General features: G+C 40.4%; 1 protein-coding gene across 1 annotated transcript; it reads left to right on the top strand.

The window, feature by feature from the left end:
- Window positions 1–587: 587 nt before the first annotated feature.
- On the top strand, window positions 588–11,248 carry LOC127368368 (E3 ubiquitin-protein ligase TRIM50-like). The gene is made up of 9 exons (XM_051409170.1): window positions 588–1,710; window positions 1,897–2,023; window positions 2,110–2,280; window positions 3,868–3,963; window positions 8,163–8,393; window positions 8,536–8,558; window positions 8,679–8,809; window positions 9,923–10,104; window positions 10,184–11,248. Exons 1-9 carry the CDS (start codon window positions 1,610–1,612, stop codon window positions 10,592–10,594), a joined length of 1,473 nt encoding a protein of 490 aa, XP_051265130.1. The 5' UTR covers window positions 588–1,609; the 3' UTR covers window positions 10,595–11,248.
- The last annotated feature ends 881 nt before the right edge of the window (window positions 11,249–12,129 follow it).

Below are 12,129 nucleotides of genomic sequence, written 5' to 3'. Positions count from 1 at the left end.
CATTCCCTATATATGATCTATACTGACAGTAATAAATCAAGTGATCAATACATTATGACATTAACAATGTGTGTCTCTGATGATATTAATGCAGCAGAAGTTAATCTGTTCACACCAGACTCCATTCATTTTTCTGCCAGTTTTACCTCTATAGTTGTAGATCAATGACTGCTGAATTAAACGCTAACAGAATTAAATCTGCCCTGACTTCGGTTCTTTGTGGTACAATTATACAGACTCTCTGTACCAGACTCCATTCATTTTTCTGCCAGTTTAATAGTCAATCAGATGAATGTCGGACACGGATGTTTCCTGCCGACCTCCATCTTGCTCTGTGTTTATTTACACACAGACAAGTATCAGCACGTTAGCAGTCTGTTAGCCTGTTAGCTTCTGTGTTTTTATCTGCTCTTACCTTCCTTCGCGCTGATTCTTTCAAATTAAATTCTGCTGTGGACTCGTTTTTAATCCGCGGTTGGTCCCGGGAGGTCCAGGAAGTGTCGTCTCCCTCTTCCTGTTTTGTCACCTGACACCCTTGGATGACGTCATTCATAGGCCAGCGCCACCTGCTGTTCAAACTGCGTCGCTTCAGCTTAAAACTAGACCCGGCCGGGGCGCCCAGTTAGCTCAGTCGGTAGAGCTCAGCTGGCGACCCATATACGGAGTTGCTGCAGCGGCCCGGGTTCGGATCCGACCTGCGGCCCTTTGCTGCGTGTCATCCCCTCTCTCTCCACCCACCTTTCCTGTCTCTATAAATAAAGCCATCAAAAGGCCAAAAGAATAACTTCAACAAAAAAAAACTACACCGGCAAACTGAATGATATAATAATAATAACATAGTGATAAATATTCAAATATCTAATTTTATATATATACATATAATTCCAATATATCAATACATCAGTGTGGACTGGTCAGAGCATGAAGGAGACTTTTACCTGTGTATGTCTCTGTTACCATGGAGGCGTGAAGGTGACTTTCACATGTCAGTAAAACAAACTTTATCAGAAACTCAGGAACACAAACAACCTAACCCTAACCCTGTATAAACACTCCAAAACATTACACTGTGACTCATAATAACACTAATATCTGTATATTATAACTACTAATAATACTAATAACTGTATATTATAACTACAACTAATACTAATAACTTTATATTATAACTACTACTAATACTAATAACTTTATATTATAACTACTACTAATACTAATAACTTTATATTATAACTACTACTAATACTAATAACTGTATATTATAACTACTAATAATACTAATAACTTTATATTATAACTACTAATAATATATATAACTATTTTTTTAGATAATTTCACCACATTAAAAAATAAAGGTGCTATAAGCTTACTCCGCCCACTCAGTTTGTCCAATCACATCAAAGATAAACAAAGATAAACAGATATAAACAGAATCGCTCTGCTGCAGGAAAGCGGACTAACAGACCGACCGTTTGATCTTTGGAAGATCTTTCTTCTATTTTTTAATATTGATGCTTTTTTTTGATTTACTGGTTCCAGTGGTGCTGATCTTGGTGGCCCGGTCCTGGTGGTTCTGGTCCTGGTGGTTCTGGTCCTGGTTACCTAGGACATGGAGCGTCGTCAGAGTCTGGAGGAGCAGCTCAGGTGTCCTGTCTGTCTGGACGTCTTCACTGAACCACTGATGTTACAGTGTGGACACTCCTACTGCAAGTATGACAGAAGGATGAGACACACCTGTCCTGTCCTGTCCTGTCCTCACCTCTCCTCACCTGTCAATGCAATTAAATTTTATTTGTATAGCACCAATTCATAACCGAATCTCAGGACACTTTTCAAATAGAGCAGGTCTCAACCATACTCTAATAATAATGTGCTCACCTGTCCCTACCTGTCCAGGTGTTGTGTGCACTCTATGACGATGGACCTGCTGGGTCAGCTACAGTGTCCTGTGTGCCGCTGTGCTGTAGACGGAGACAGTCCTCCTCCCAACGTCAGTTTGGCTCGAATCATTGAGGCTCTGCAGGTAAAAATACCTGTAATCAGTTTACCTGTCGAACAGTTCAGATCATCTGACTGAAGTTTTAATAATTAAAATATTCCTCCTGACAGGAAGTGAGTGTTTCAGGAGAAGCTCAGCCGGAGTCGTGTCCTCAGCATCACAACCCGCTCAGCCTTTACTGCGAGGATGAACGAATGGTGATCTGTGGCCTTTGTGGAAGTATTGGTGCTCACCGTGGACACAAAATCACACCTGTGAGCTCAGTGTACAGCCACATGAAGGTAGGAAACAAACACCTGTGAGCTCTGTCTACAGCCACATGAAGGTAGGAAACAAACACCTGTGTGTCAAGTGTTGTTGACTAAGTGTAGATAAGCACCCATATAAACTGACATCGTATCACCAACCAAGAGTTTAATGTTCCACACAACCCTAATATCACCTTTAAGTTTCCAGTTTATCAACAATAAGGTCACGTGGTCATGTTGTTCAAGAACGTTCAAGTCCATCAAAAATAATAATACGTTTCATACTCTCTTGTCCGATAACTTTACTCATCAAATTTGTTTTCAGTTATCTTTTCTTTATCAGAGTGATGTAATTTTCATGACCATGTAATAATACACACTGCACACTGTTACTGTTGTGACCTTCACCATCGCCTGCCCTCTGGTCACCATTTTAGGTAGGACCTTCAAACAGTTTGGTGAAGAAAATGTCTGCGGCTGTTTGTTCTTTATCACTGTGGGATCATCAGTTTCAAACAACAAGAGCTTAATCTGTGATGGTTTAAAGGACCCATGAGGCCCAGTTGGGCATAACTTCAAACTGTTTGGGCTCACCCTCTAATCTGATTACACCAATCAGAACCATGTGAGAAGTCGTTTATCAAAAAGGTTTGCAAAAGGACAGACACACAAAAATACTCTAGTGATTACCTCACCTCATTCAATGGTTTTTGGGGCCAAGTACAAGAATTTTGTCTTTTTCTGAGTTTAACATAAAAAAATTGCAGCTTATCCAGGATTTTATGTCCTTAAGACAAGTAAAGTTCCTGAATTAGACAGTGATACCTGTTGAGGGCATTTGGTTATTAATTTTTTCTCTAATAGTAATAATTTTATCATAAAAGAAGCTCATAAAGTCGTTGCTACTTAAGGTTATGGGGATATGTGGCTCAATAGAGCTGTGACTCTCTGTCAGCCTGGCTACAGTGCTGAAGAGGAACCTAGGGTTGTTCTTATTTTCTTCTATTAGTGCTGAATAATAGGCTCCTCTGGCATTACGGAGGGCCATTCCATATGTTTTAAGATTATCTAGCCAAATTGAGCGATATTCTAATAATATCAGCTGGGAGAAGAGAGAAAAACCTTCAGTGGCGTTTTTTGCTCTTCTTTCAGTGAAGAAATACTCTCCGATAGAACTGATGCTAACAGCAGATAAATGTTTTCAAAACAGACTATTATAATTTTGAAAGTTTTGTCAACAACATTCAACAACAAATTCTTGAGAGGCACTTTAAATCAGCTACACATGATGTTTCTTTCCACAGGTTTCAAAAAACCTGAATGAGTGTGTTCAGGGATATATGAAGCTGGGGGCGAGAGGAGAACAACATGAAGTGAGGAAGGTTTAGTAGCACCAGCTAGAACTTTAATCTTTCACCCTGGTCCTCAGGGCCATCTTGCAGGCAGTACTGTGGAAGTATTGGGTACCAGGGCTGTTATAAGGAGTTATTCATGCCTATAAAACTTGAAAGCTTGTTCTGTAATATCGACATTAAGTTCCTTTCTTTGAGTGGACCCGTTACAGGGTAATGATTAGTCCTGGATTAATTATTCACCTTTATCTGTCTGTCTCTCTCTCAGGAGGACATTTCCTGTCTGATGACAGAGTTCCAGCATCAGAAACGTAAACTGGAGGATCAGATCTGTAAAATGGCGTACAACAAATCCAGGATCACAGTGGGTGAAGTTAACATTTACATTTGACTGTTTTTGTTGTTTTATGATCTGTTTGATTTGTTTGATATGATTGAGATCATTAAAGGGCATTTTGTTGTCTAGTACTTGTGCAATGACAATAAAGTTGAATCTAATCTAATATAAACTTCAGTTTAAATTGGATGAACTAATTCAGTATCGACGGAACATTTTTATTAAATAACCCAACAATGACTGACAGACAGACAGGTGCACAGCAACAACAGTATTGGCAATGGCAATCTAGCAGGACCATGGCAGGAGGCTCCACCAGGATCGATAAGAACCTGCGAGACGAGAAAGCACAAGAACTCCGGGGAAGAAGTGGAGTTAGTAACATGCATTAATGGGACATGAATTAGTGCAGAAAGAGAGAGGAAGAGAGGAGCTCAGTGCACCATGGGAAATCCCCCGATAGTCTAGGCCTATAGCAGTATAACTAAGGGATGGTTCAGGACTCACCTGATCCAGCCCTAACTATAAGCTTTATCAAAGAGGAATGTCTTAAGCCTACTCTTGAATGTGGTGAGGGTGTCTGCCTCCCGAACCACAACTGGAAGCTGGTTCCACAGGAGAGGAGCTTGGTAACTGAAGGCTCTGGCTCCTGTTCTACTTTTAGAGACTATAGGAACCACAAGTAGCCCAGCATTCAGAGAACGTAGTGTTCTAGAGGGGTAATAGGGTACTATGAGCTCTTTAAGATATGAAGGGGCCTGACCATGAAGAGCTTTATAGGTGAGGAGGAGGATTTTAAATTCTATTCTACATTTTACAGGGAGCCAGTGCAGAGAAGCTAGTACAGGAGAGATGTGATCTCTTTTTCTAGTTCCTGTTAGTACTCGTGCTGCAGCGTTCTGAATTAATTGGAGCGTTTTAATGGACTTATTGGGGCAACCTGATAATAAAGAGTTGCAGTAATCGAGTAATGGATTAGTTTTTCTGCATCTGTCTGTGATAGGATGTGTCTAATTTTTCTAATATTACGTAAATGAAAGAAGGCAGTCCTAGAAGTCTGCTTTATGTGGGAGTTAAATGACAAATCTTGATCAAAGATAACTCCAAGATTCCTGACAGTGGTACTAGAGGCTAAGTTAATGCCATCTAGAGTAACTATATCTTTGGACAGTGAGTCTCTAAGGTTTTTGGGGCCAAGAACAAGAATTTCGTTTTTTTCTGAGTTTAACATCAGAAAATTGCAGGTCATCCAGGATTTTATGTCCTTAAGACATGTTTGTAATTTAGATAATTGATTAATTTCATTGGGCTTGATTGATAGATATAACTGCGTATCATCTGCATAACAGTGAAAGTTAATGGAGTGATTCCTAATAATGTTGCCTAAAGGGAGCATATATAAAGTAAATAGTATTGGTCCAAGTACAGAACCTTGTGGAACTCCATGACTAACTGTAGTATTTATTGAAGATTCATCGTTAACATGTACAAACTGCGAGCGATCTGATAAATATGACTTAAACCAGCTTAGTGCGGTTCCTTTAATGCCAATTTGATCCTCAAGTCTCTGTAAAAGAATATTATGGTCAATGGTGTCAAATGCAGCACTAAGATCTAATAATACAAGTACAGAGACAAGTCCATTGTCAGAAGCAGTCAGAAGGTCATTATTAACTTTAACCAGAGCTGTCTCTGTGCTATGATGAACTCTAAATCCTGACTGAAAATCCTCAAATAAACTATTGTTATGTAGAAAGTCACACAACTCTTTGGCGACTACTTTCTCCAGAATCTTAGAGAGGAAGGGGAGGTTAGAAATCGGTCTATAGTTGGCTAAAACCCCTGAGTTAAGAGTGGACTTTTTAAGAAGAGGTTTAATTACAGCTACTTTAAAGGACTGTGGTACATATCCTGATAATAAAGAAAGATTAATCATATCCAGTAAAGAAGTGCCAATTAAGGGAACAACTTCTTTAAGCAGCCTAGTTGGGATCGGGTCTAATAGAGGGTTGATGGCTTCGATGAAGAAATGATTGAAGTTAACTGATGAAGATCGATAGCAGAAAAACAGTCTAAATATACATCTAAGTTTACATTGACAGAAGTCCCTGAACTTGGAGAGCCACTGATAACTGTTGATGGCAGTTGGTGATTAATTTTTTCTGTAATAGTAATAATTTTATTATAGAAGAAGCTCATGAAGTCATTGCTACTTAAGTTTATGGGGATATGTGGCTCAATAGAGCTGTGACTCTCTGACAGCCTGGCTACAGTGCTGAAGAGGAACCTAGGGTTATTCTTATTTTCTTCTATTAGTGCTGAGTAATAGGCTCCTCTGGCATTACAGAGGGCCTTTCTATAAGTTTTAAGATTATCTTGCGAATTTGAGCGATATTCTGATAATTTGGAAGAGCGCCATTTCCTTTCAGATTTCCTAGCTATTTGTTTTAACTGGCGGGTTTGGTGGTTATACCAAGGTGCTAGTCTCCTATGTTTTAATAATTTCCTTTTTATCGGAGCGATAGAGTCTAATGTTGATCGTAGTGAGCCTGTAGCACTATCGACAAGATTATCAATTTCAGAGGGACTAAAGTCGTTATAGGATTCTGTTAAATTCAGACATGGCATTGAATTAAACACTGAAGGAATCTCCTCCTTAAATTTAGCTACAGCACTGTCAGATAGACATCTGCTGTAGGAAGTTTTGCCTAATGGCTTATAATCTAATAACATGAATTCAAAAGTTATTAAATAATGGTCAGATAGGAAAGGATTATGTGGGAAGACTATTAAATGTTCAATATCAATGCCATATGATAGAACAAGGTCAAGAGTGTGATTAAAACAATGAGTTGGTTTATTTACACTCTGACAGAAGCCAATTGAGTCTATTAATGATATAAATGCATTACTAAGGCTGTCATTGTCAACATCCACATGAATATTAAAATCACCTACAATAATTACTTTATCTGATTTAAGGACTAAACTTGATAGAAACTCTGAGAATTCAGATATAAAATCAGAGTACGGTCCAGGAGCGCGGTACACTATAACAAATAGAACTGGCTGCAATGTTTTCCAGTTTGGGTGAGAAAGACTAAGAACAAGGCTTTCAAATGAATTATAATTTAGTTTAGGTTTAGGGTCCATTAAAACGCTCGAATCATATATGGCTGCCACTCCACCTCCTCAGCCAGTGCCTCGAGGAATGTGAGTATTAATATGACTGGGGGGGGTGGATTCATTTAGGCTAACATACTCCTCGTGGGACAACCAGGTCTCAGTAAGACAAAGTAAATCAATATCATAATCTGATATTAATTCATTCACTAAAACAGCTTTAGAGGACAGAGACTTGATATTTAACAGCCCACATTTCATTCTCTTATTTTGTGATACTGAGGAGTTGGTTTTAATTTTTATTAGATTTTTATGTTGAACTCCTCCTGTTTTTATTTCTTTAAATAGTTTAGGTGGTCGGGGGACAGACACAGTCTCTATGGGGTTTTGGGTGGGTGACTGTTCTAAAGAAAGCGCAGAGAAGTGTGTAAGACAGCAGCTCTGCTTCCTGGTCCTAACTCTGGACTGTCAGGTTTTAGAGATAAACTTCGCCATATTTCTAGATAAGAGAGCCGCTCCATCCAAAGTGGGATTGATGCCGTCTCTCCTAATCAGAATCAGAATCAGAATTGGCGCTATACAAATAAAATTGAATTGAATTGAATCATCTCTCTGGCTTAAATAGCCGTGATGACAGGTCTGGGGTCAGAGGGAATCTTGACCAATGAACGGCCAGTGTTTGGCCATTTTATTGCCTTTAAGACACACCCTGGCCGCATTCCGGGACCTGATCTGTTATCTGGCGGCCGTGTTTCCTTTGTCTAAAAGACTACTACAATCAGGCCTTTACTTTTACATACAGGCCTCAAGAATTTCTGAGCACATGGTCAAATTCCAACATGTCCCTTCGTGTTTCAGTTAAACACTTCAAATGAACAAGTTCATATTTAGGGGTATCCTTGGATCCCAACTGATATTAAATACAAATAACCAGTCCCTACAGGCTGTTTTTGGTATTGTTCTTGTGAGTAACGCAGGTGTGCTCAGGTGTACCTTATCGAGCAGTCACAGTGTCTTATGGATAGATTCTCTGAGAATGATCTCAGTTCAGAGCTGTCAGCCAATAGGAGTTAATGATCTACTGCTGCTATCTGTCTGATCAGAACGAGTCTGACGTCCTGAAGTGGGTGGTGAGGAAGGAGTTTGGTGAACTGCGGCGCTGCCTGGAGGTGGAGGAGGCAGGGTTCATGCAGCAGGTAGAGACGTCGGCCGCTGACCTCATCTCGTCCCTCCAGAACCAAACAGACAGGTTAAACCTGAACCTAAACCGGCTGCAGGAGGCCCAGAACACCCTGCAGGACCTGAGCAATGAGGGACACCTGGGCTTCATCATGGTACTGTCAATGATCAGTCCAGTCTACCAACAAAATTGACTGATCAATTATGTCTCTGTGATCAGTAGTGTTGAATGATTATTGATCAAATAATAATAATAATAATAATAATAATAATAATAAGTTATTTTTCTATTTACAGAAGTATGGATCAATTGCTCCGAGGTAATAAACATCTCAACATGTTGTCAATTCACTCTTTTAATCTTTAAGAGAAAGATTTTCACTTCCTCATTCTCCTCCCCTTCATCTCTCTTCTTTTTCTCCTCCTCTCCCCTTCCTCAGGTTTAGGGAGATCCAGGAGCTCCAGCAGAAACAGGAGAGAATCTTCAGCTCTCTCAACTTTAAACCAGGTTTCAACCACAACGACATTAAACTTACTGTTTGGAAAAGATTACACCGAAAAGTCCTGCCAGGTACACATAAACCTTTACGTGTACTGTTATCTGTACCTTTACATGTATCATCATCTGTACCATGATCTGTACCTGTTATTTTTATTTATGTTCTGAGAACCAATTCTTATTTGCAATGACAACTTGGCCAAGAGGGAGCAACAGGAGGCAGTCGATACAACATACATACAGCTATTGCAAAAAAACAACACAGTTCAACAGAGAATAATCAGCACAATATATACAGAGTGTAAAGTGTTCCAGAGAAGCAGATTTAAAAGCAGGTACAATGTTCAGAAACGCATGTACCGAGTTATTGAAGGAGGATAATGAAATAACAATGTGCAGCTTTAGTTACTTTTGCAACTGGTTCCATTGACTGGTTCCAGTCTCTGGTTCCAGTCACTGCTTACTGTCACTGCTCCCTGTCACTGGTTCCTGTCAGTGGTTCCTGTCAGTGGTTCCTGTCAGTGGTTCCATTGACTGGTTCCAGTCACTGGTTACAGTCAATGGAAGCAGCAGACTAAAAAGACTGACAGCCGAAGGCGGTACAGACTTTAGAAGTGTCCAAAGTAATTAATCTGGTAGAATTTTAATACTGGATACTGTTGGAAATGTTGAGTAAGATTAGATAAGATAAGATATTCCTTTATTAGTCCCATAATGGGCAAATTCCAATGTTACAGCAGCAAAGCAGATAGAGAAAAAACAGTATAAAAACAGTAAGAATAGGAAAATAATAAATAAGAACACTATGTACAAGAGAAAAAACAGTAAGAAAACACAAACAGTAAGAATCCAAAAACAACAGATAACACAAATATTAGCAGCAGGAGTTGCTTTGTTGAGTATCGAACGGAGATATGGACGTTTTATCAATGCTAGTTTTATAATTTAACTGATACCAGTAGAACTGACACCTGGTGTGCAGTGATTGCCAGTTGACTAGAGAGTACAGGCAGTGTATAGTGATAAGTATTGAAAGGGAAACTTGAATGAATGGCAGTATGGTAAATTATGTTCTGTTTTGGAGGCAAACCTGTAGATTAAGTTTCCATAGTCCAGGATTGGGAGAATTGTTGTTGTTTGTTTTTCTGTCCGTCTCTCTGATTATATATTCCTTTCTTGCTCCAGCTCCAGAGCCGTTGAAGCTGGATCCTCAAACTGCTCACCCAATGTTGGAACTCCATCATGGGCACACAGTGGTGGCCTGTAGAGCCCTGCTGCTGAGGCTTCCTGATAATCCAGAGAGGTTCAGTTACAGCTACTGCGTCCTGGCCAACCGAGGCTTTTCCTCTGGCAAACATTACTGGGAGGTAAATTCTGCTCTCCCTGTAAGGTAGATCAATCACAGTGTATTAACAGGAGATAAATACAGGTGTTCTCACTGTCCAGGTGGAGGTGGGTAACAAACCTAAATGGCGTCTGGGGTTGATCAAAGGAACGACAAATCGAAAGGCCAAGCTTGTAAAGAATCCAGAGAGTGGAGTGTGGTTGATTGGACTGAAGGACGGAGTTTATGAAGCCTTCGACTCACCCAGGGTGGTCCTGCCCGTTTTGTGTTCCCCCCAACGGGTGGGACTCTTCCTGGACTATGAGGGCAGAGGTCTGACCTTCTATAACACTGACAGTCCTGATGAGCTGGTCTTCATCTACAGTTTCAGGTTGGAGGTCCAAGGGAAAGTCTACCCCCTGCTGGACGTCTGCTGGCATGACCGAGGAGACAACAAACACCCCATTGTCCTCCCACAACCTCATAGGGAGCACCTCCTCCCCCTCCCCCAGTCCCAGATACATGAAAAGTAACCAAAAATCCTCCTTTATTAAGACAGTATCTCCTGTTATTTAAAATCAATAATGAATTCATTAGTGTCTTTAACCCTAATTAATCACCATATTTACACAAATTTATTATTTCATCTCAATGTTCTTCCAGTGTGAGTCATCTTCACTTATTTCTATTATTTGATTAAAGCAGACAAACATTTAAAATACAGGCTTATGACATGAAGCTCTACTTCAGTTTTCAGAAAGGCAGGCTGGTTTAAACAGAGGCTACTGAGGAAATTATAAATGAGAGATTCATCAGTTTGTTTGGGTGGAGTGAGATTTGTACTCTTAATTTGAGTTACAATTCCCTTTTCTTAAATGTGTAGTCTTAGTTTTAGTTACATTGTTCTTAATCTATCTTGGGTTCATTGCACTCCTTAAAATTTTTTTTTTTTATTACTAAAAATAAACTCAGGGTTAGGGGGATTAGGGGGGTTAGGGATTAGGATAAGTTAATTTTTCTTGACGACTCCCCCTACCTGGTCCCTTGACTCTGTAGTTAAACTGGGGAGCCTAAGGAAAGGCATGGGCCACTGCATGTCTTCCACACCTCTCCATTCCCACATAACTTCCTGCTTGTTTCTCTGTCTTATTGTAAGGCTCCTTAAATAAAGGATTTTGGAATACTGACTTCATGGTTCTCTGTCCTAGAATGCGTTTTAGGACATTCTGAGTTGATTGGAACAGGTTTGCTGCGGTTAGGACATCAAGATCTTTGATTCCAAAGCCGGGAACCGGCGGAGGAATTGCACGCACAGTCCATCATTGCTCCCAACTGTGACACCCCTACCTCTCATTAAGTCCCCTTGGATGTAATGTGTCCAATTTAAAGATCCAGATCCTTTCAGCTCTCCTTCTCTGGGCTGTGCTCCATATGGGGTCACACATCAGTTTACTCAGTGATAGGAAACTGGTGACGTGCTACGGTAAGCGTACTGACTCATTTCCGGTTCACTTCCTGCTCTGTGTACACTGTTTGGTGCTGTAGCTCTGTCAGTGAACGCTAAATATAAATTTGTTTTACTCGTTACAGCGGTTATTTTCCCGCTTAACATTTAAACGTAGATTAGTTCTACCTAAACACTCGGAGTTACTCCTTCTTTTAGCGACTTTGCGCTATTTTCAAAGTTTTTCACACTCTAGTTTCATTAGCATTAGCAGTTAGCTATGGCTTCTCCCTCTCCCTCTCTTCTGTCCTGCTCAGTGTGTCAGATGTTCAGTTATTCCTCTGCCTCCTTTAAAGATAATGGTACGTGTATTAAGTGTAGTTTATTTAATGCGCTGGAGGCGAGGCTTAGTGAGTTAGAGGAATGGTACCGCACCACAGAGATATCTTTAGCCGCTATATTTAGCCAGCCCCCAGTAGCCGGTGCGGTCCGACCGAAGGTAGCTTCTGCTAGCCGTCCTCCGGTAGTTCCCCCGGTAGTTCACCCGGTAGTTCCCGAGCAGCCGGGAAGACAGGGAGGCTGGGTGACTGAGCGAAGGAAGACTAAAACACCAAAGCCCACAGT

The sequence above is a fragment of the Dicentrarchus labrax genome, unplaced genomic scaffold (assembly GCF_905237075.1).
Source record: "Dicentrarchus labrax unplaced genomic scaffold, dlabrax2021, whole genome shotgun sequence".
Lineage (NCBI taxonomy): Eukaryota > Metazoa > Chordata > Actinopteri > Moronidae > Dicentrarchus > Dicentrarchus labrax.
Note: the sequence above shows the minus strand (reverse complement) of the source record. Positions and strands in the feature narration are given on the sequence as shown.

What these genes read in the sequence shown, in the direction of transcription:
- LOC127368368 (XM_051409170.1), top strand. Translation starts at nt 1,610, where the DNA reads ATGGAGCGTCGTCAGAGTCTGGAGGAGCAGCTCAGGTGTCCTGTCTGT. An exon ending in TGTGGACACTCCTACTGCAA is followed by an intron (nt 1,711 to 1,896) that starts GTATGACAGAAG and finishes CTACCTGTCCAG; the next exon opens with GTGTTGTGTGCACTCTATGA. An exon ending in GACACCTGGGCTTCATCATG is followed by an intron (nt 8,394 to 8,535) that starts GTACTGTCAATG and finishes TTCTATTTACAG; the next exon opens with AAGTATGGATCAATTGCTCC.